Source organism: Neofelis nebulosa, chromosome 6 (assembly GCF_028018385.1).
Source record: "Neofelis nebulosa isolate mNeoNeb1 chromosome 6, mNeoNeb1.pri, whole genome shotgun sequence".
NCBI lineage: Eukaryota > Metazoa > Chordata > Mammalia > Carnivora > Felidae > Neofelis > Neofelis nebulosa.
The window spans coordinates 59,801,716-59,826,759 of NC_080787.1; the positions used below are offsets into that span (position 1 = coordinate 59,801,716).

General features: G+C 33.8%; 1 protein-coding gene and 1 non-coding gene across 13 annotated transcripts in view; one reads left to right on the forward strand and one right to left on the reverse strand.

Moving 5' to 3' along the window:
• Positions 1–25,044, reverse strand: part of KHDRBS2 (KH RNA binding domain containing, signal transduction associated 2) — a 593,528-nt gene that overhangs the window by 475,335 nt on the left and 93,149 nt on the right. For all 12 annotated transcript variants that reach the window (XR_009263055.1, XR_009263054.1, XR_009263053.1 and 9 more), the window contains exon 2: positions 13,721–13,848. Coding sequence is in view for 9 of the 12 variants with exons in the window: in XM_058734346.1 (XP_058590329.1) it covers positions 13,721–13,848 (128 nt within the window). In the remaining 3 variants the exon portion in view is untranslated. The remainder of the gene's footprint in view (positions 1–13,720; positions 13,849–25,044) is intronic.
• Positions 14,638–14,785, forward strand: LOC131515650 (U4 spliceosomal RNA). Its single transcript, XR_009263691.1, has one exon. It is a non-coding gene; the product is annotated as a U4 spliceosomal RNA (small nuclear RNA).

Genomic DNA, 25,044 nt, shown 5'->3' on the forward strand with positions numbered 1-25,044 from the left:
ACTTTTTCTCCAAAAAGTTAAACTTGTAGCTTTTTATGACACCATAAAATGAATAATTTTTCCATTAGGCTAAATATAATACCTTACTCTAAAAGAAGAAAATAAAAATGATGTAAGCTAAGCCCATGGGTTATGCCTTCCAATTTCACATTACACAGGCTATCATATAAATGAAACAAAGTTACAATTGGCACAAATGATAATGAAAAATTTTGTGAAGCTTCAATATTTGTTGTTTAGTTTTGGAACTCCCTTAAAGATTTCCAACTAAATGAGACACAGAACATTTCACTCTCCTTTAGTTGGCATATGTAATTAAAAATAAACTAGCAGCAGCATCAATTTCTGTCTCTAAGGATATACCTTCAGATAGGAATATAGGAAGTAAACAAAATACACTGTCAGAGTATGTACTCATGTTTTTATACAAAGTGGTATATAACTATGAGTCAAAGAATTAATATGTAAAATTCAGTAATAGCAACAGTTTATATCAACTTCACTTCATAATTTAATATTATATGCACAATATTCAATTTAATGAATAATGACAATTTATGACCATTCACAAACTTCAATTTTCAATTCCAAACATTTGAACAAGGAGGTAGAGACTGTATGTGAGAAATGTTTTATAGCTGTATTTAAATAAATAAGGATGAAATTTAGTTTGTAAATAAACATTGTAGATATTCAAGATAATATTTATGTGTAAGTTACCTTTTCTTCACTCTTATTTAATTATTAAATGTCTATATGACTTTGAACAATTTGATTATCTATGCCTCAATTTCTTTCTCTATATAGTACAGATTCCACAGAGATATTAAGTGGAATAAATCAGGTAATACTATAAATCACAGATAAAATTGTTTGATACATAGTAAATAGTCAACAAATAAAAACTTTTATTATCACCAATTTAATCATTTTCCTCTTTCATTTACTTTATCTCTATTTTTATTAATTTCTTAATGTCTCCCTTTCAGGATATTATAGACCTCTTAGGGAAATAATTCCAATTATCTGTTCTATCACACATACACAGAACCTGGCACAGAGTAAGGTGCTTCCCCACCAAAAAGAGTGTTATTAAGTGGGAAAAATCACTATACTTAGGGATTGTACTTGTGCAAGCTTACACTGTATGCCGATACTTGCCAAGTATATGCATATATTCTCATCCCAGATGAAACTTCATGGCATATCATTATACTCATGTTGCAGCTGAAAAATGCTGAGGACGAAGGTGTTTATGGAACTTTCCACTGTCACAGCTGAATGAAGGGGGAGCTGTGACTCACACCTAATTAGGTCTATCTGGTCCAAATTTCTATTATTTTCCCTGTATATTATACTGTCTCTTCACAGCTCTCTTTAGCTTCTCAAAAACTCTACATCTTAATATATTCTTACAGATTTCTTTCCAAAAACAGAGAAGAGACCAGAACTAAAAGTTAGCAGGTTGCAAAAACCTCCATATAAATTAAAATTTCTCTTTGAGAGAACTTGACAGTAAAATAAACATTCCCCTGATCTTATCCCTCTGCTCCTCTCAGCTCTATATCCCAAATAATACCCTCTCCATTTTTTTCTCATCTGCTTTGTTTTTTCAAACAATGGCCTACTTTTCCTATATTTTTGCCAACTTTTAATGCCTCGGTCTCTTACGTTTAAAAGAAATTGTTAAAGACAATCTGACTTCAGGCTTTTATTTAAACTAACACAATTCCAAAGCTTCAGGATCCACCCCAGAACAAAGCCATATTAGGACAATTGTTTAAATCTACTATAGGACGTCTTGAGACTCAAGAAAACATCTTTTTAATTTTCACATTTATAAGTCAAATACCAAGTGACTGCCACACAGATCCAATAAATATCTCCTGAATGAATGAACTGGAATTAATATTCAGAATTATGAAGTGGGGGCCTCATAGGCTCTTTTGTAAAAGGTCAAATGATGTTCAATATACTGCACTTACTAAAAATGGATAATTAAATAATAAAATTATAACATATTCAAAAATGACTTGAAAGTAATTTGAGTTAACCTTTAACTTCATTTTAATTAGAAAATTTGGTTAAGTAAAGTAACCGATTATCTGGGCATTAGAATTGAGTAAAATTTTCACTGTAATTGCTTTCTTCTTGTACTTGGGTTGTCTGGAAAGATTACAGCAGCACTGGGATTTTGGTGAAGACAGCAACACTGGGGTTTCTTTTGGAAATCTGTGATGTCACTGCTACAAGTATGATAGGTCCCCTGAAAATTCTGTAAGAGGCAATAGGTGAGAATAGGGAAATCCTTGCTCTGAGTCTGTTCTATAGTAACTGTTTTTCCTCCATCAAGAGTGTCTTAGAAAAGAAACTATGTAGTTCTTCTACATTCATTCATTCAGCAATTATTTATAAACCATCTAACCATGTGCTAGGCATTGTTCTATGTGATTGGGATACATGATTGATCCAGAAAGAGATGGAGACTTGACATTTTGCAGTTTACATACTAGTGTGGAGAAACCATAAAAATAACAAAGAAGTAAATCACAAAGTACGTTAGAAGGTGATACTTGCTACGGAAAAAAAAAAGAAAACTAGAGAAGGGTAAACGGACTGTGATTACTTGCATAGTGACAGATGAAGGCACTTGTAGAAGCAAAGAGGTTAAGAGGCCATCAGATTAATCCAGGTAAGAGAAGGTGATGGCTTAGGCCAATGTAGTTAACAGTGGAGGTGGTGAGAGCTATTTGAGCCTTGATGTATTTTGAAGATAAGACTACCACATATTTGCCTGGCAAGTTGTTTCTCTCATATGTGGGAGAAAGAAAGGAGTCAAGGAAGAGTCCACAAATCCTGATTTGACCAAATAAAAGGATGGTATTGCCAACCAGTGAGACAGACACGTGGGGTGAGAGGAATATCAATTGAATATGACATGTTTAGACCTCCATGTGGTGAGGTCAAGTAGGTCCCTCCATATCTAACTCTTGCAGAGAGGTCTTGACTGGATCATTAGTTTATATGGTCTATAAAGCCATGTCACAGGTGGGATGATGAAGGAAGTGTGAATGTACATAGAGAAGAGCACTGTGGATAATCCCCAGGAAACTCCAACATTAAGTTGTGTAAGAGGAGAAACCAGAAGAGGAGGCTGAGAAATAGAACCAGTTTTTAACAGGAGATAAAAATAAATTGTGGTGTTTAGAAGCCAAATGAAGACAATGTATCAATGATACTTCAATTAAGACCATGGTTCAAGTGTGTCAAGTCAGTTTTTCAGTGATGCAAAAGGCAGAACTAGGACCAATAGCAACTTATAAGGATAAAGATGTATTTCAATGAGAAAAAAATTCGAAAGCAACATCTATTCATTATTAGATCCAGCTGTTTTATAATACAGTGAACTTTGTTTCTAATCACTGGAGGTATTCATAGACAGGCTGATGAGTATCAGAGATATTCTGGAAATGATTCCTAATTGGGTAGAAGATTAGACCATACGACCTATGAGATACACTCCAACTAATGAGTCTATTATTTCTGCCTCACTTAACACCAGAGGAGAAATACATCTGCTTTTCCATCTGTGGGTCTTTGCAATCTAAGCAATCTGTGTCCAGAGTTGTCTCATTGCCTCTTGACAGAAAAAGAAAATGAATCATAACTACGCTTCAATGCAAAGAGACGCTTTGGTACAAACATACCTGAATTTCAATGTTAACACTACTACTAAATCGTCTGGCTTTAGGAAAGCTCCTTAAATATTTTTAAACCTTAGTCTCTTCTTCAGAACTCTCACAGTATTCTTGAAGGAATGAAACAGTTCACTGTGCTTTGTTCAGTGTTTGATACACCCTGGGTTCTGACAAAAACCTTAATTCTTTAAGTGGGAGGTCCCAGATTTAAGGGTTATTTTGATGTTCTAAAGTTAGCTGTTCCTCTAACATTGAGTTTTAGAATACACTCTTCATTTAAGCAATATACTTACTGATAAACCAGAAAAAGAAGTGTATGGTGTCTTCATTAAGACAGTTTTATTTGGTTTTGAAGTTCATAATAAATTTTGAGGAGTCATGTTTGGAGTCAACTTTTCTACTGTATGTTTTACGATGTCGTTTACTTACATTATAATAATTGAAACACATATTCCAAGGAGGTAAAGACAAGAAGCTCTGAAATTAGAGTGGCTGGATATAAATCCTGAATTGGTAATTTCCTAAAAATGTGATTTTGGCAAATGAGCCCCTCTGAGACTCAGTTTCCTTATCCATAAAATAGGAAGGAAGGAATTATTAGATTTTTTTGTGAAAATGAAATGAGTTAATATATACGTAAACTACAAAATAAAGTGTCTGATTTATAAAAAACATCAATAATCCTTATTTTTTCTTATTTGTTCCTCTATTCTAGGAAAAAATTCTAAACAGCATTGTTTCTATTTTAAATTTTTCATTAGCCCAAAAATTTTTAATTTTTTTGTTTATTTTTGAGAGAGAGAGAGAGACAGAGACAGAGACAGAGAGAGAGAGAGAAAAAATGAGAGTGAAATGGGGGAGGGGCAGAGAGAGAGGGAGACACAGAGTCAGAAGCAGGCTCCAGGCTCCGAGCTGTCAGCACCGAGCCTGATATGGGTCTTGAACCCATGAACCATGAGATCATGACCTGAGCCGAAGTTGGAGACTTAACCTACTAAGCCACCCAGGCACCCAAACTATTTTAACATACCTTTATTATTAGGAAGATAACATGTTAATAGTAACTAATTCAAACAGCACAAAGAGCCTACAATAAAAAAAGGGCCTTCTTCCTTCTACTTATAATCTATCATCTTATACATATACTATATATATATTTAAACATGTATGTATATATATAAACATAAATGGATTCTTTCTATACTCAAGAGGAACAAACTATAATATTTTATGCTTTCACTTAACATTACATATGTGTGTAAATATATAATTCTTAAATAAATTGTTAGATATCCAACTGTTTCCAAAAGTCTGTGCCTTTGTGATTTTCATTGACTTTGCAAAATTGCTCCCCCAAATCTCAATGCTCTGAGCAACAGGTTATGGAGTGTATTTTTCCCCATACCCTAATATTACTTTTGGTTATAATCAAACTTCTTAGTCAGTCTGATAGAAAACAGGCATTTCAAATTCATCTGACTTGATTTTTCTAATAAGTAAGGTTCAGGACTTTTTTCTATTTGCTTTAAATAGTACATGTGTCAGTATCATTAATTTCTTGTCTAATTAGAAAAATTGAGCCCCTTACATATAAAGAAAATGCACTTTCTGTTATGTGTTTCAAATATTTCTCAAATAGTCATACCAGTTCGGCATTTTATTGTGACCTTTAATTCTGGTAATCATCATTACATTTTTGCCTGTACAGAACATATACAGAATATTTTTGCCTGTTTCAGTTTTATGTTACAAAATATTTTAATTGTTCACTTATGGCTTTAGTATTTTCCATTTCTCTTTGAAAAGCTTTACCTCAATTAAATGTTAGGAAATAAATTTCCCATAATATATTCTACTTTTTTTTACTGCATTTAATCTTAGGCCAGTTGAGATTTATGTTGGTGTAAGAGATGAGTTAAGGATTTAGTCTTACTTTTCCCTTGCCCCTAAATGCCTCACTAGTTATTTTTCCAACATTTATTGAGAAAGGATTTCTTCACTCTGATTACACATTATACATACATTATAGAATATATGTCTATGTTTATTTCACAAGGAATGGGAAATCTATGTTATCAAATGATTGATGCTAAAATTCAGTAAATTTTTAAAAGTATGTTTCAGTACTAAACCAGTCTTGCATCCCTGAAATAAAACACATTTGGGTGTAATTTATTTTGCTTGTAATGTGCCACTTAAATGCATTTGCTAGTATTTTTATAACATCATTTTTATTGTGATAAAATAGATATAAAATTTACTATTTTAATTATTTTTTAAGTTTATTTATTTTGAAAGGCAGACAGCAGAGGTATGCACAAGTTGGGGAGAAGCAGAGAGAGGGAGAGAGAATCCCAGCAGGTTCTGCCCTGTCAGTGTAGACCCCGACTCACGACCTGAGTCAAAATCAAGAGTCAGAGGCTTACTCACTGAGCTACTGAGGTGACCTAGTTTAACCTATTTTTAAATGTGCAATTCAGTGACTCTAAGTACATTCATGATGTTGTGCAATCATCACCACATCCATTTCCAGAACTTTTCATCATCCTAAAGACAAATTTTATATCTATTAAACAATAACTCTCCATTTTACCTCTTTACAGCCCCTGGTAACCGCTATTTCACTTTCTGTGTCTGAATTTGCCAGTTCTGAGTACCTCATATAAGTGGAATTATACAATATTTGTAATTTTGTGTCTGACTTATTTTACTTAACATGCTGTCAATGTTCATCCATTTGTAACATGTAGCTCAATTTCATTGCTGTTTAAGGCTGAATAATATTGTTATGTATGTATATTTATATACACATACACACACACACACACATATATATATATATATATATATATATACACATTTGTTTTTTGATTTATCTGTTGAGGATATTTGGGTTATTTCTACTTTCTGGCTATTGTGAATAATGATGATATGAACACAGGTACACAACATTTGGTAATAATTTAAAGCTCTTGCATTGATATTCATAACTGAATTCTTAGAACATTTTATTTTTTCTGATATCCTTGTGAAAGCTATATATTTTTAAGAACACTTCTTATAACATGGTAGACATTTAAATGTGTTACATAAATTTACCAATCACTTAAATCTGAAAAAGCCAAAAAAAGTCACAATTTTTCTACATCAATCTAAATTTCTTTCAAAATTTGGTTATAGTCAGGTTCTAACTTAGTATTACAAGTAACAGTAATCCCTTATCTAGATGTTTGGTTGTTAATTTTTAATTCCTGTATCCTTTCCAAAGAAAGTGTGCTTTTCTGCCAGTCTTAATATATGCAGTGCTTGAATTTATATCAAATTCACTTGCTTCCATATGTCAATAAGTCCTTCAAGGTCAGTAATAATATAGGAATCCACTTGATTGGTAATGTACTGTCTCTTAATTTTAAGTTGTCTTTCTTCTCTAGTCTCTTAAAGATCTATCTACGTAAGAGGCCACATCTACTGCAACAACAGAAGAAATGACAGAAAAACCATCTGTATTCTAATGGGTGCAAAGAAACTTACTCAAGGCTCACTGACTTAAATAAATGAACAAATAAGCAAATGAAGGATGGCAAGATTACAGAAGGGAATATGAGGTGGATGATCTTTTCACCCTCAAGGAACTCTTGAGTTGAGATACAGGTTTGGACACATTTCAAAAGGCACTTGCATTTTAATGATCCTTTTGAAGTAGTTTTCAGTTTTCCATTTGAAGGTAAATGTAAAATAACCTGGCAGAGAGGAAACAAGAAATTAAAACAGACTTACTATTCTCTAAGAGATCTAGATATAGTAAAGAAAGATTATTTCAAGGACAAATTTTGTGAGGTTGTGCTGAGCCCATAAAAAAAGGATGTGATGAGGGGCGCCTGGGTGGCGCAGTCGGTTAAGGGTCCGACTTCAGCCAGGTCACGATCTCGCGGTCCGTGAGTTCGAGCCCCGCGTCAGGCTCTGGGCTGATGGCTCAGAGCCTGGAGCCTGTTTCCGATTCTGTGTCTCCCTCTCTCTCTGTCCCTCCCCCGTTCATGCTCTGTCTCTCTCTCCCAAAAATAAATAAAAAACGTTGAAAAAAAAAAAAAAAAAAAAAAAAAGGATGTGATGAGAAGCACATAATTCAGGATTAGGAAGACACAGGTGTTGCACAGAGACAAAAAATATTTTAAGTACTAAATAGAAAATAATATTTAAACACATGGGAAAGGGGTGCCTGGGTGGCTCAGTCGGTTAAGTGTCCAACTCTTGATTCAACTCAGGTCATGATCTCACGGTCCATGAGTTCAAAACCCACATCAAGCTCCATGATGACAGTGCAGAGCCTGCCTGGGATTCTCTCTCTCCCTCTCTCTCTGCCCCTCCCCCACTTGCTCTCTCTCAAAATAAATAAATTTCGGGGTTTTTTCAATGTTTATTTATTTTTGAGAGAGACACAGAGACAGAGACAGAGTGTGAGAGGGGGAGGAGAAGTGAGAGAGGGAGACACAGAATCCGAAGCAGGCTCCAGGCTCTGAGCTGTCATCACAGAGCCCGATGGAGGGCATGAACTCATAGACCTGAGCCGAAGTCAGACTGAGCTTAACCGACTGAGCTATCCAGGTGCCCAAAAATACATAAACTTTAAAAAACACATACATACATACACAGGATAGGCATCAGTTAAAAGGTCATTGGAAAAGACAAGGACAAGACATAACATCACTGCAAATTTCTAAATTTTGTTAGAAAACAGAGTTATTTCACAGGCCATTCTACTACAGAGAATGCAGTCCATAGCATTTTGGAATTTTTTTTTTTCTTATAGAAAATGTGAATCTGAGCGTCATGTTATTTTCCAATTGAGATTTACATTCACAGGTGAGAGACTAGGAAACTGATACGAGTGAAATTGAAATCACAAAGCTCGATCAATCCTCTCTTCCCTTTCCTTTAGAAAAGCAAAAAGCAACACTATGCAGTAGTCTCTGTCTGGTAAAGATAAAACAGGTTTAGGATGTAAGCTTCTGAATGGCTTTTAGAAAACCACATTGCTTAGAAAAATAGAGAGGTGTTTCCAAGATCGTAGGTGGTGATACTGGCTTTGAAATACGGTCCTAGCTTCCACAGTTAGTAACCCTGGGTCTCTACTACTTATTCTTAAGTGATCTGATGATTACTTATAAAGTTAGAAAAAATAACACTCATCAAGAATTTGGATTTGGGTTTTTGTAGTTTGGGGTATAAAGAAAGAAACAAGTTCTGTGAGAAGACACACCAGGCTTCAGAGACTGGTTCCAGACAGGTACAAAAGCAGTCCCTCTCTCTGGGACCGAGCAGAGTAAGAGGAACTAGAGGGCAGGTGTGGTGCTTCTGAACATAGTTTGGAACTTTAATTTTCTGCATTAATCTACATAAGGAATTGATTTGAAAAGCAGTACTGGGGAACGTGGCCATGTTTGATCTTAAAAGGGGCCAAATTTGGGGCCGATTTACACTCCTGGTGATCTACAGCTTTAAAAAGTTGGCAGTAGCTCAAGTTGAGAACTAAAAAGTGAGCCTTGAGGCAAATTTAATTGAAGGAAAGGTCTGATGCATTTCAGAGGATTCTGAAGGCAACATCAAAAGATATTTTTAAAAGGCGTTGAGAGGTTGGATTGCCCAGGTGGCCAAACAGGTGTAGTTGCAAAAGCAAGGAGTAGATCCCCCACAAGTGGAGGCCGCCTTCCCATCCTCTCACGTGCTCTCAATTTGTCTACGCTTATGATAGACGGTCCTTTTGCATGTCTAGCAGTAACAAAGCAGAATACAGACTTAGCCACTTATATGTATCTTTGTTTCTTAAGTCCTGTAAGAAACTTGCTTATTGAGAACCAAGAAATCATGGCATTTTTCTCATTCTTCCAAGGATGAATACTGCCTTCATTAATATAAAGTTTATAGCCCAAGCTATGGTTCTATTCTTTTCTTGCACATGTAATAGCTTGGCAAGTGAATACTAAATCATATTGCAATCTTTGAAGACATTTTAAACAGCAACCAAAACTCAATCCACATTTTTTCAACACAATAAACAACTGGATATGAGAAGGCACGGACAAGTTCACGTGTGCAATGTTCACAGACAACAGTAATGAGTTATGACCACTGCTTTCCTGATAGAGACTGTAAAACGATTCTGATTATAATATGCGTACCTGTTGGAGATGTTAAAATTTTAAAAAATAAATGCGTATTGGACTATGAAATACAGTGTGTGTGGATTTAAGGAGAAAGAGTTCATGTTAAGGACGGTGAGTTTTCTGCATGAATCTCTCCAGGCCTTCTGCATGAATTGCTTAAGATGACAGAGAAACACACTGCCACATATTACCTCCTTGAAGACTTGACTATCAAGAAATAATTGCACTGATTCTGAAACATCTATAAATGCAAACAATCAATGTGCAAAGCCTATCTCTTTGCTAATCTTGTTACAAACAAAAATATTGAAAACAAATAAGAAAAGCTGTTCATTGTAATAATTTGGTAATGTGACATATTTTCGCAAATTAAGTGATTAAACATAAAGCACTAGAGCTAGATAAATCATTCTTAATGTGTTTGAACAGCATTCTTATATTTTCTATAATTCAAAATCTTAAACTTCTTTCAATCCCTTGTATTACTCAAATAAGTCAGCAACTTGAAACTGGAGACTAATTGAAATAAAATCTATCCAAAAAAGGTCATGTCTTAAAGTCAGGATAAGGCCATTTCCTCAAGAATTCCCATAGTTGTTTAATGCCCTTTGTTGGAGAGGGCTGTGTCATCAATACACTAATTACCAGTTCAAACAGACAGCAGGCATCAAGTGGAGAGATGGCCCTGAGAGAAGTCATGAAAAGTAGGTCTTTCTCCAATGTACCCCCCCAGGGATAAATCACTTTTTGTTATAAAAGATTAAACTTTAAACCCATAAATATGACTGTGTTCTGCTCAACAGTTCATACTATACACCACACACACCACACATTTTACAGCCCCAAATGTACATCAAATATGGCTCAAGTCTAGTGACTGTAATCTTAACCCCACTGATATTTTTGTGAGAGGTAGGCAATAATCACTCAGCAGGAGAGAATCACCACTTTTGAAACAAACACAGTTTTCAAAAAGTTGGTTTTAATCTATTATAGTATAAAAGCAAACAACAGCAAATGTAGGTCAACTTGATAGATGATTCTGTTCCGTTTCTCAGTACCTTTTTCTGCAAAAGGGCTCTTAAGAGTTCTCTCATTGTGATAACGGGGTGTATGAAATGCACGTCTCTTTAAAAATAATTTAAAGTGGTTTAGCATTCTATTCATCAATTAAAAATGCTAAGTTTTCTAAGGCATAAGTTGTTATTTGATAGTATTCCATAAAACTACTAACTTTAGGAGCTCTCATTCTTCACATTCTTCCATTCCTTTCACATGAACAAGTAACACAAAAATGAGCAGGGGCTCAGGTGGTGGCTCAGGTGGTTGAGCGTCCCACTGGTTCAGGTCATGATCTTAAGGTTTGTGAGTTCAAGCCCTACATGGGCTCTCTGCTGTCAGCACAGAGCCTGCTTTGGATCCTCTTTCCCCCTCTCTCTCTCTGCCCCTCCCCTGCTCATGCTCTCTCTCTCTCTCAAAACTAAATAAACAAAACAACAACAAAAAATGTGAGCATATCAGTCAAGTTAAAAATGCAATGACTTGGGGCGCCTGGGTGGCGCAGTCGGTTAAGCGTCCGACTTCAGCCAGGTCACGATCTCGCGGTCCGTGAGTTCGAGCCCCGCGTCGGGCTCTGGGCTGATGGCTTGGAGCCTGGAGCCTGTTTCCGATTCTGTGTCTCCCTCTCTCTCTGCCCCTCCCCCGTTCATGCTCTGTCTCTCTCTGTCCCAAAAATAAATAAAAAAAAAAAAAATGCAATGACTCACAAAAAGTGAAGAATCTAAAATAATAGCAACCTCTAGGTATCTCCATCTGCAACAAAGATATGTCTTTGATTCATAATTTCCCAATTACCTCATCTGCAAGATAAAAGTTTTGTATAGTCTGTGATTTTGAAGATTAGTTCCGGCTTAAACATTTTGAGATTCTAAAAATTCTAGGAGATGCATGAATTTGCTGGTGAGATATGGTCTGTTTCAATACAAATAAGCAGTTTTGTTATTTGATTATCTTCCTATAAATCATGAAATTAAATCACACACAAAAATTAGACACTATACAGTATTCTTGTTTCAATATTTACCATTATGCATCAAATATAGACTATCGCAATATTCACTATAAAATCACTCATACTGGGGTTCCTGGATGGTTCAGTTGGTTAAGGGTCTGACTCTTGATTTCGGCTCAGTTCATGATCTCACAGTTCATGGGATGGAGCCCCACACCGGGTTCAGTACTGTCAGCAGGAAGCCTGCATGGGATTCTCTTCCTCTCCCTCTCTCTCTGACCCTCCCCCACTGGCTCACACATGCACGCACACACTCTGTCTCTCAAAATAAATAAATAAAAACTTTAAAAAAAAATCACTCATACTGCCATTTGAAGAACCACCACAATTTGAAAAGCCTTTCACACCTTCCCAACCTGATTTGGTCAGAGATATACAGCTACGTTTTATTGAGAAGGAGATACTGAATCTGTCACTGGCTTTCCCATACCCAGCGAACAGACAAGTGTTATTCTGAGAAACAGGATCAAGTTATATAATAGTTAAATATATGATATAAAGAACTGATCTTGTACTTCAAAATAGGTTAATTAATCAAATTCCTTTAAAAAAGACACATTCTTAATACCCATATTTCTACCATATTTCATTACTAAGTAAACATATTCATGTACATTTTGCAACCCAATTTAATATTCATAAAAACATGATTATGAAATAAATCTAATAAAACTTAAGTGTAAAATATATATCTATTGAACGCACCTTTCCTGTAATAGAGTAAGTCTAGCTAAAACAAAAATAAAAACAAAACACAAAAACCAAAAACTGGTATGCCCAAAAACCTCACCTGAAAGTTAAATTTTATGGTTTGGTGGGCTACAGCAGTTTATTCCTGTTTGAAATAATTATAAACACAGTATTCTACTTAATTATACTTATTAAAATTTATCATATTAGAAGACAATTGGTAAACTAGAGCACTTATTTCTGTAATCTTTACTATTAGGATAATTACACGGTCATTGTTTACAATTCACTCTTCAGAAAGTAAATTACCACCTAACCTGAGTTTCCATTGTTTGATACGTAATTTATTAAAAAAGAGAAAAGAAAAGAAAAGAAAAGAAAAGAAAAGAAAAGAAAAGAAAAAAGAAAAGAAAAGAAAAGAAAAGAAAGGAAAAGAAAAGAAAAGAAACTCCTTTTACCCACTAGAATTTATGAATATAAGTGATGAAACCATGCCACTGAATGCTCTATCTTATAATCATGATTCTGGTGATACAAATGTCATATGATATGAAAATGTCTAGTGAAAAATTACTCTCAAGAGAGCAGTATCATAATTATTTTTATAAATGAACCCTGACTACAGAAGACTACAGGTTATAATCTAAGTGTCTAATAAAGACTAGATTGCTTTCCTGCATATAATAATTTCCTGTGGATTGGCTAATTCTGTATATTTAGTTTCATTAATTCTACTCTTTATTACAATAGGAATATGCACTGTAACATGAACCAAAACATAATCAAGTGAGCGTGCATATTTGGACAAATTGTTGAACCATTTACATGTTAAATGAATGATTAAAATATCTAATTATGTTTTACATATTCATAGAATAAAAGTGCTACAGTCTTTAGTTGAAAACTGTTTTCATCAGTGTACTTTCAAAGACTTCTCTTTCTTCTTTATCAGTATCATATATTTGTGTATACTAATATAATGAAGTTTTAAATATTGATTTCATGAAAGGCAATGAATGAAACATCAAGTCTTATTTTTATCATTTTTACTTAATTCTATGGGAACAAAGCATATACTTTGTAAGCATATACTGTAGTACCTTTGGATATTGCTTGACAGGAATCAATACCCTTTCTGAGAGCTTTATGTTTTTGTTGCTGATGACATCAAGATATTTCTTTTCTTCATCTTCTTTTTTTCCATCAGAACCTTGAAATTTTTCAATTTCTGAAAAAAAATTCACAAGAAAAAAATAGTAAGTGAAATGAGAAGTCATAAATAATGCTGATTGTTCTTATTACTTGCCTTCTTAAAAAAGATTTTGAAGAATCTTGATAGGACTAAACACCACCTTGTTAACAGCTACGTGAATGCTACCATATATTAAGATGACCTTTGTCAAATCTAACTAAAAAGTTATCATTGAAGATGTGACTGCCTGCCATGAAACAAACGATGAACTTAATTTTTAACATCTACAACCAAAGAAGAAGGAAGGGAGGAAGAATATGCCATTTAATTATTTAAAATATCTAAGCAAACATAACTTTCCTAAGGACAATAAATAGAATAAAATATATTTTAAGGCTATATGTTTTATTTTTACTAAGAATTATTCCTATTCTCTATAATAGGATAGTAATGATAAATAGCATATTATTTTATATTCTAACAAAACTTCAAGGTAATTATAAAGGGGGACATAGCAAAGTCTTCTAAAGGATTAAATCTGTAAATGCTATCATTCATATTCATCAACATGAAATGATCTGTCCATATGTTTAAGAGGAATTACTAATTTTGCCTTATGAGAATATTCCCAAAATGGATGTTTTTGAGCAAATGTACATTACTTATCTATTCTTTCTCTTTAAAATTAATTTATTCCACAAAGACTCTTAAACCTCTATTGTGGGTACCACAGATAAAACAGAAAGCAGAAAATAGGAAAATGTCCCTGCCTTTATGGAATCTATATTTTGATGGGAAAAATGAGCAATTAGAAAGTGAATATATAGCTTTGCGCAGTGGCAGTATCGTAGCCAATGAGGTTTATCCGAGGCGCGATCATTGCTAATAGAAAGTGAATATATATGTGCATGCATATTTATGTGTGGGGGTAAAGGATAAATAAAATAAAGATATTAAGACAGCTTTTTAAAGTTTTGTCAGATGGAACAAGAAAATTTTGTTTCTGTAATTTTGGAGTGAAGGAAAGGTGGTGATATTTGTTAAGTATGGAAATTCTCAATTCCTATTAATTTATATTGCTTTGAAACATTTTTTAAAGATCTGACTACTTCTGGAGGTAAAAGCAATACTGTATTGCATGTAAGAGCTTTGTTCTTTGTTGTTGTTTGTAATTAGTATCTTTCCCAAAATTATTTCACATACATTACATAAAATCCCTGTAGTATTCCCAAAGATAATCTTTTAGCATATCGTTTATTTGGCTCATGTGGAATTATTAAAAAATCTTTCTGAAGTAAGATCACATTGCTTACCCACATAGTGGCTGAATGAATGCTATACTGCATGGTTTGCACAGAGTCATTTACAATCACTTTTTTCAGGTATATACTATAATTTCCCTGAAGACAATTATCTTAGAATAAACTGTACTGTTTGAAAAAAAGTTATATGTAATACGTCTATAATTTCTATGTAGAATGAGGACATCAGATTCTCACTATTCCACTCCAGCAAGTCATTTTAAGTGCCTGTCGTTTTCAACCAAAAAGCATTCTCTATTCAGGCTTTCAATCCCTTATACAATTATTACATACAGAACTCTGACAACTGCAAAGAAATAATATTCATTATATCTTCTGATCCTGACAATGAAGTTTTGATCACTGCCCTTTGGGTACATGCACCTACCTAATACCATACCTAGTTTGAAGCAATTGTAATGTGGGACACAAAGACTCAATTCCCAATCTATTAAATGTACAGTTTCTCCCTTATCACTTACTCCATCACAAAATAAATTGAATTTGTCTGACATTATTTGTTCTCTACAAAACTACTACTACCCTAGGCATTTTTAAACATTTGCAATTTGATCGATTATTAATTCCAATAAATTTTCCATCAAGAAATGGAGTTGAAAAAAATACCATTTCCACTGCTTTTTCTGTTCATTTCTACACTTTCTTTTTAAAAATGTTGATATGTCTTTTGCCCTTCTGATACTTTCAGGGAGTTATCTTGTCTTTCCTGACACCTCTACATGACTAACAGCTCAGTCATTGCATTTGTCAACTGGATAGTCATGGAAAGGTATAAACCAAATATGCCTGATTTTAAAGCCAGGAAAAGCAATGTATACAACACCTTTCCTTTTTAAATTTTACTTTAAAATAATTCTTTGTTTATTTTATAATTAATGCATGTTCATTGTGTAACATTCAGACAATATAGGTATCCATAAAGATTTAATGGTATCCATGGTCATCTAACAATCACTAAACAGTTTTGTGTAGAGGAGTTGAATAATTTTTTATATTTGTATGACCTCTCTTTAAATTTGCCTTCCATATTATTGGGAAAACATATTTAATATACTAGGGCAGGATTATTTTTTGTTGAAAATGTTAAATTACATAGATTTTAGTATCTTCTGTTCTCCTTTCACCATTTATCTATTAATGCCCATATTCATTCCAATGCCCAAATTCATTCAAGAATTTGCTTTAGCATTCATTGACTTATTTTTAGTGGCCCTCTCCATAGTACTAAAATTATGAGAAGATTACAACAGAGTTAACCTGTGGGCATCGGTGTATTCACCTTGTACCCAACTGGTTTTAGTCAGATGGAAGCTAAAGTAAGAAATTATACTTTTTGTAATAAAAAAAAACATATAACCGTACTTCCTATTTTAATAATTTCAAGTGTACAGTTCAATAGTGGTAAGTCTATTCGGTTGTTGGCTGTACATCTCTAAAATGTTTTCAGCTTGCAAAACTAAAATTCTAGAACCATGAAACACTCATTTTCCATCCCCCTCCCACAGGCCTTGGCAACCATCTTTTCACTATCTTTTCTACGCTTGACCACTTTAGGTACTTCATATGAGTAGAATAACACAGTTTTTGCTTTTTTTATGACTGGAGTATTTCATTTAACATAATGTTGTCAAGGTTTATCCATGTGGTAGCATGTGTCAAGATTTCCTCCTCTTTAAAGTCTATATAACATTCCACTGTAGATACATACCACATTTTCTGTATCAGTGGATATCTGAGTTATTTCTACCTCTTGGCTATTGTAATAGTACTTCTATAAACATGGGTGTGGAAGTGTCTTTGAGATCTTGCTTTGAATTGTTTTGGACATATACAATTTTTTGGACATATACAATTGTTTTGGACATACACAATTGTTTGGACATATACAATTGTTTTGAATCATATGGTAATTCCGTTTTAATTTTTTCAGGAACCTCCATACTGTTTTCTATAATGACTGCACCATTTTATATTCCCAAAAAGAGTGCACATGAGTTCCAATTTATCTGCATCCTTGCCAACACTTGGTATTTTCTATTCTTTTGATAGTGGTCATCCTAACAGGCATGAGGTGATATCTCATTGTGATTTTTATTTTCTTTTATGTTTAGTGATCTTGAGTATCATTTCATATGCTGTTGACCATTTGTTTATCTTCTCTGTAGTATTATCTGTTCAGGTGTTTTGCCCATTTTTAATTGGGTTCTGTGTTTTATTGTTGTTGAGTTGTAGAATTTCATTATACATTCTGCACATTAACCCCTTACATATATACGATTTGCAAATATTTTCTCCCATCCCATAGGTTACCTTTTTACTCTGTTGATTGTTTCTTTTGATGCACAGAAGTTTTCTTTTAGTTTGATGTAGTTCCCTTTTATTTTTTACTTTTGTTGCCTATGCTTTTGATGTCATATCCAAGAAATCATTGACAAATCCAAATCTTGAAGCTTTCCCCCTAAGTTTTCTTTGGAGTTTTATAGTTTTAGATCTTACTTTTAGGTCTTTAATCCATTTTGAGTTAGGTTTATGTATGATGTAAGACAAGACTCCAACTTCATTCTTTTGCATGTAGATATCCAGTTTTACAACACGATTTGTTGAAGAGACTGTCCTTTCCCCATTGTATGTTTTTGGACCCTTGTTGAATAACATCTGACCATATGCACAAGGGCTTATTTCTGGGCTCTGTATTTTGTTCCACTGCTCTGTATTTCTATCTTTATGCCAATATCACACTGTCTGGATTACTGTTGCTTTGTTATTATATTTTTGTTGTTGTTTCTTTTGTTTTTTGGTTTTTTTTTAAGTTTTTATTTAAATTCCAGTTAGTTAACATATAGTGTAATATTAGTTTCGGTGTAGAATACAGTGATTCAACACTTTCATACAACACCTGGTGCTCATAACAAGGCACTCCTTAATACCCATCACCTATTTAACCCAAGCCTCTCCACTGGTAACCATCAGTTTGTTCTCTATAGCAAAGAGTCTTGGTTTCGGTTTCTGTTTCTCTCTCTCTCTCTCTCATTCTCACTTTTTCCTTCTTGCACTGTTGGTGGGTATGCAAACTGGTGCAGTCACTACGGAAAACAGTATGGAGGTTCCTCAAAATTTGAAAATAGAACTATCCTACAATCTAGCAATTGCACTACTAGGTATTTACCCAAAGAATACAAAAATACTAATTCAAAAGGATACATGCACCCCAAGGTTTATAGCAGAGTTATCTACAACAGTCAAACTACGGAAACAGCCCAAATGACCATCAACTGATAAATGGATAAAGAAGATGTGGCGTATATATACAATGTATTATATTTTGAAAACAGGATTGCAAATCTTCCAAATTTGTTCTTCTCCTTCAAAATTATTTTGGCTATTTGGAGTCTTTTAAGATTACATATACATTTTAGAATTTTTTTCATATTTCTGAAAAACAAATGCCATAGGAATTAAACAGGGATTGCACTGAATCTGTAGATTGCTTAGGGTACTATGGAAATTTAATCAATATTCAATGTTCCACTTCACAAAGGATTCCTTCCTCTCACTTGCATCGTCCTTGATATTACTGAGTTATCTTTTACAGATTTTAGGTAACAAGATATTTTGAAGGGAACTTTTAGTTCTGCTTTTGCTTCACTTTTTCATTTTATTTGGGCATATAATTTTAATTGTGTTTTTTCTTGTTTTTTTGAGTTTTTAAAACTGATTCATTTGCATATTTAATTCATTTACTTTTTCCAGCCTTTAACTTTGATATTAATTTCTCTTTTTATTTGCATTGTTTGTATTTTTATTTTATTTTATTTTACTTTATTTTATATTTTTTTAATTTTAGACAGGGAGAGAGCACACAAGCAGGGGAGATGGGCAGAGGGAGAGTGACAGAGCGAGAAAGAGAGAATCTTTTTTTTTTTTTTTTTTTAAGTTTATTTATTTTTGAGACAGAGAGAGACAGAGCACGAACGGGGGAGGGTCAGAGAGAGAGGGAGACACAGAATCGGAAGCAGGCTCCAGGCTCTGAGCTGTCAGCACAGAGCCCAACGCGGGGCTCGAACTCACGGACCGTGAGATCGTGACCTGAGCCGAAGTCGGACGCTCAACCGACTGAGCCACCCAGGCACCCCGGAAGAGAGAATCTTAAGTAGACTCCACACTCAGCATGGAGCCCAACATAGGGCTTGATCCCATGACCCTGGGATCCTGACCTGAACCAAAATCAAGAGTCAAATGCTCAGGCCACCCAGGCGCCCCTGTATTATTTCTGTATTTTAGAATTCAATGAAGCATTTCGCAGTGGGTAAATTTTGGGTCAGGACTTATAAGCATTACATGGAAAGGGTGTATATTCTCTGTTGTTGGGTTAAAAGTTAGCTATAAATCAGTGAGATCTTTTTTAACCTATACTGGATCCATCTTGGAGTGAAAAAGGTGTGTGAGAATTTCTTTGGAATATGCATATGAGCGGAATTTTGGTTCATAAAGTATTCACATACTTAATCTGACTAAACTCCAGTATTTTGTTCTATAAAATATACTAGGCACATTCCCACAAACAGAGCAGAAGTGTTTCTATGACTTGCATTTCCCCCCAATGGCTTAGATGAGTAACCTCACCTAATTCTCCTATAGAAACAAGTCAGAATGCCTAGTAAAAAAAGAGAAAGTAAAAAAACCCCTAAACTCTTAAAATATCCCCACAATCCAGGCGATCTACAAAAACCCTATTTAAAAAGTGGGTTTCTGAAAACACTGAACATAGCAGGAATTCTGCTGGGTCCTGTGTGGCGTAGATTGTGGAAAAAGGAAAATTCAGATGGTTCCAAGAGTCCTAGAACATAGGAATTTCGATCAAGTACTTCTCAAAAGAATAGATGACCTCTAACATAGAATTCTCAATGATCTGAACAAAAGAAAGAAAGAAAAAAACCCCATAAAACTGGACAAGACTATACAAGCTTCAAATCATGAATGATTCTGAAATAAACAATGGAGACCATACAATGTCTGAGGAAAAAGCTGAAGGTACTATGGCAGCATAAGCACTCCAGGACCTCAGAAAGCAAAAGAGAAACAACAAAAATGTCCTTCTTTAAGGGTAAGTCCCTTCCTGAGAGGCGAAAAACTGCCTCAAGCAAGATCCTAATGGAGCATAAACCAAGGACACTACCCAAGCTGAACAGTCTATTCCAACAGAAACCTCTTAAAAGCACAGGCAAAACTTAATCATTTAAACAATAGAAAGAGAAACGGATAGTGTTGAACCTCATACAAGCATACTAAATAAGAAACAAAAAACGAAAATGAACTAAATAATATATTGACAGAAAATGAAAGCAGGAGAGAAATATATGATAACAAAGCAGAAAAACAGAATATTAAAATGAGTGGAAGAAAGCATGTAATTAGAAAAGTAATAAAAGAGGAAAATGTATCAGAAATAGAAATGGGTTATATAAGAATCAATAAATTAGAGGAGCATGTAAAAACTTCAGAGCTCAGGAATGAAGTGGAAATAGTTTATATCATAAATGAAGAATAAACTAGAAATAACACAAGACTAAATAGATAAAAGAAGAGAAATAGAAGCAAAGGAAAGAATTAAACACTACTATAAAATCAGAAAGTTGAAAAGTTTTGACAGAAAATGAAAGATGTAGAAGATAGGTAATGTCTTCATCTCCAAGGGAGCTATACCTGGAGCTCTGAGAAGATGAAAACTAAAGCAATAAAACCGAAGAAACACTAAAAACAATTCAGACTAAAAACTGCTTCATAAAAAACTATATAATACTGTGACATGAACTGAGGACTGTGACCTAGGGAGAGGGAGAGGGAAAGGCAGAAGAAGGAAGAGAGGGAGAGGGAAGAAGGGTGAAAAAGAGAAGGAGATTGATATTGAGACCTGGAGGTGCAAACAATAATGCAAGGTTTAATGGACTAGAAATAATTGCTACAAAATTAGTTCCAGACAGCGGTTAAAGCTCTGGCTCTAAGGAAAAAAAAAAAAAAAAAAAACAAAGACAAAAAACACAATTCTGGCTTTAGAATATGACATGCTGCAAATGCCTGCCTCAGTTTCACACCTGGAAATTAGGAAAGAACTCTTGGTGTATTATGAGGATTAACTAAATTAATAAGCAAGGTGTTTAGAAAAGTGTCTGGCAAAAGCATTGTTGTTTTTATTATTATTCTCGTTATTATACATTAGCTTTAAAAGGACCAAGTGCACTAGAGCGATATGGTAAAATGTCACTGAAGAGGGAGCCAGGAACTGATCTCTAGGTTAAGAAAGCATCACAGAGAAATAGGGAAGGTGACTGGCTGGACTCACAAATCATACTATATAATTTCTACATATCAAGAATGGCTTTTCATTTTGCTGATAATTTTTAAAAATATTTTAATATCTGACCTATGTTTGTAGTTTAGTATATTCTATAGCCCCAGGCATAAACAGTGTCAAATCATTTAAAGTTCGATTAAACTCATTCTAAAAATATGAGTAAGATTAAACTCATTCTGAAAATATGAATAAAATTTCAGTCAAGAGGATTCTATTTGAATATCTGAATGTATACCTCCATATTCAAGTCACTTTCTTTTTTTTTTTTTTTTAATTTTTTTTTTTCCAACGTTTTTTATTTATTTTTGGGACAGAGAGAGACAGACAGAGCATGAACGGGGGAGGTGCAGAGAGAGGGAGACACAGAATCGGAAACAGGCTCCAGGCTCCGAGCCATCAGCCCAGAGCCCGACGCAGGGCTCGAACTCACGGACTGCGAGATCGTGACCTGGCTGAAGTCGGACGCTTAACCGACTGCGCCACCCAGGCGCCCCCAAGTCACTTTCTTAATACATGTGATTTTTTTCAGCAGTCATAATTCACACTTCCTAAACTGGGTGTGTTGAGTATTTAATAGTGGTCTCCCATTCACTTCTACTTAGCATTTTTTCGACCTTCAGAATACAGTTGGCTTAAGAATTTAGAAATATCAAAAGCCTTAAAATTGATGTGTTTGGCTGTGTCTGTATATTAATGCTTTACACTAGTTATCATGGTTATATTTATTTTTATAACTAGCACATTATAGAGATTCATATTTTTAAATATAAATGACATATAATTACACAATAAGAGAAATCACAATTACTTTGTTTCATGGAAAATCAGTTATTTAATATAAATTAACTTTTCTCTTAAAACCAAATTTAAAATTGGGCATTTGCATATTTTAAGCAATCTTTGTAAAATAAATTACTAATCTCCCAGTCATTTGAAAAAGAACATACTTTGCATGATTCAGGGACTTTAAGAATGTCAGTTATTCTATCAAAGCTAATCGATGTGAGTAATGACTTTATTCTTTCATTAACTCAATAACTACTACTGAATTATAGTCTACCTCATGTGTGGAGGATTAATATAGAAGGAAATGAGTAAAAATCAGGAAATAATGAGGGAAACAGTGACTGAGGTTGAAGAGTCACTAATGGCCAAACTTCGGATAAATCCTGAAGGTAAGACATCCTCTCCTAACTATAGATAGAAAGTGAAGGGGGAGGGAAAGAAGAATAAAGGATAGTCCCTAGATAAGTGATCTTAGTGATAACATTGATCTTGTGTCTGCGTGTGTGTTGTGTGCGCACACACGCTGACTTACTTCACCAAGAATAACCAATCGTGTTAGAACTATATACTAAATAATAATAAATATGTTCTTAGTCAAGCAAATTACATAGAGCTGTTTATGCCTAATCTTTTCTTTTCTTTTCTTTTCTTTTCTTTTCTTTTCTTTTCTTTTCTTTTCTTTTTCTTTTCCTTTCCTTTCTTGTGTGTGTGTGTGTGTGTGTGTGTGCTTAAATTTTTTTCATGAAGTGAAATACATGGTCTTCCAAGGACTTATAATTCTAAAATTCAAATAGCCTGTAGTTCTAAGGAAATTTTAAAAAATCAAGATACATTTAATTACCAAATAGACTTTGGAAATAATTTTCAGTGCGATATAAGAGAAAAGAACATTTATATGCAAGGTAAAATATATTGAAGCAAAGAACATGGAATTAGTCTGGGAAGAAAACAAGTTATTGTCAAAATATAAATGACCTTTAAATATAACAACAGGGAATGATGCCAGTATTGAGTTATTTTGAAATTTATGCTTGTCTAAAACCGAAAAGTCAATAAGAGGTTATAAAAAATTCTTTTATTTATGGACATTTTCCGAATAGACTTTATAATACAAATAATGCTCAAGTGCCTAATGATTAGAAGTCCTTATTATAAATGGAGCATGAACAACTTAGATTTACATAATATAACTAAGCAAAGCCTATCCTATGTGTTCCACCTTCAAATTATACCCTTTAATTTCTAAGTAAAAATGTTTTCTGATGTTCATATTTGAATAAGAACCAAACTTTTACTAATTAATGTTAATAGAATGAAAGAGTGCAATATAGAATAATTTTCATCTTCCTTTTAGAATCCCCCATGTAAAATTTCAGACATCAGTATTCTAAAATATAGTATTATTCTAGCATTTCAAATTCTAAAAATCTAAGTCTAAAATGAATGGCTAATTATACCATAAATAACAACTGCTGCTTGTGAAACATAAACTTAACATAATAATAAAAGTATCTGACAAATGATTTAGCACAAATTTTACTTCATTGATATTGATCAGAAACATACAGACTTTCAAATGTCAGTCTCAAAGAATGGGTGAAGAAATACCAATGTTACTTTGACATATGAATTTTATTTTTAGCAGCATAACTCTGTGGGGTAACAATTATCTCCCTTTTCAAATAAATAAGCAGGAGTTCAAAGAGCTAATATAACATATATTATAAATACAAGAAGGAAAACAAGGGGGTAAAAAATGATTTAAAAATTGGAGAAGAGCAATTCTCAGTAGAGAGAATTGCTATTTAATCAAAAATGATTTTTAAAAAAACCAAGCCAGACTTTGCTTGAAAATATCATTTAGCAATTTATTCTTATATAAAATATCTTCTGGGGAGGGAGGCATGAAGGTTTATGTCTTGCCTTACCTGCTTCCCAAGAAGCTCATGCTGAGTGTCTTTAAGGCAAATTTGCCTTGTTCTAACTTGCCTATGATAAGGATTTCTTGTGTAATTTTTTTTCTTTTCACTCTCTTTACAACTTTTTGTTTATTCAATGCTGTGATAGCATTTTTAGCCTTATTTCACTCATGCTTTATTATCAGCTACCTCAAAACCATTTCAGAAATAAGTAATAAATACTTTATTTTAAAATCATTTAATATTCTGTATTAATAATCAATTATTAAGCCAACAATCTCTACTAATACAAAATTTCTCTAAGTTCTGTTTGTGGTCTTTGGAGTTAACTCTGGGTGTTAAAAGCAGCTTTGTCACTTGCTAGCTACATAATCTTAAGCAAATTAGCCTCAATTCCTTTTCTAAAAAAAGGAAAGTAAATCTATCAAATGATGACATTATGGGAATTAGCATTTTGTGTACACTTCACTCGCAATAATTATGATGTTTTTTGATAGTATAATGTTTCATATCTGTTTCCTTCTATATTTTAATGTCTGAGCAGATTTATTTTATTCATTTTCAAAGCCCCTGAATTTAGCCCAAAGACTAACAAAGTAGAAGAAGAACCTATGCCCTAAATCTGTGTTTCCCACCATAGAAAAATGACATCTGTTTCTTACAAAACAGCTTAAATAATAAGAAAGGAGCCTTATGTGTGAACAATGATCTACCAATAAGAGATGTTGTAAAAAGTGGATCTCTCAGACTCAAAGTCAGCAGGGATAGTGGATAATGGTCTAATTCCAAAGCCTTTAAGGGATGGAAAGTTGTTCCTAATCATTGAATGATATTTTTCTTTTATTGAAGACAT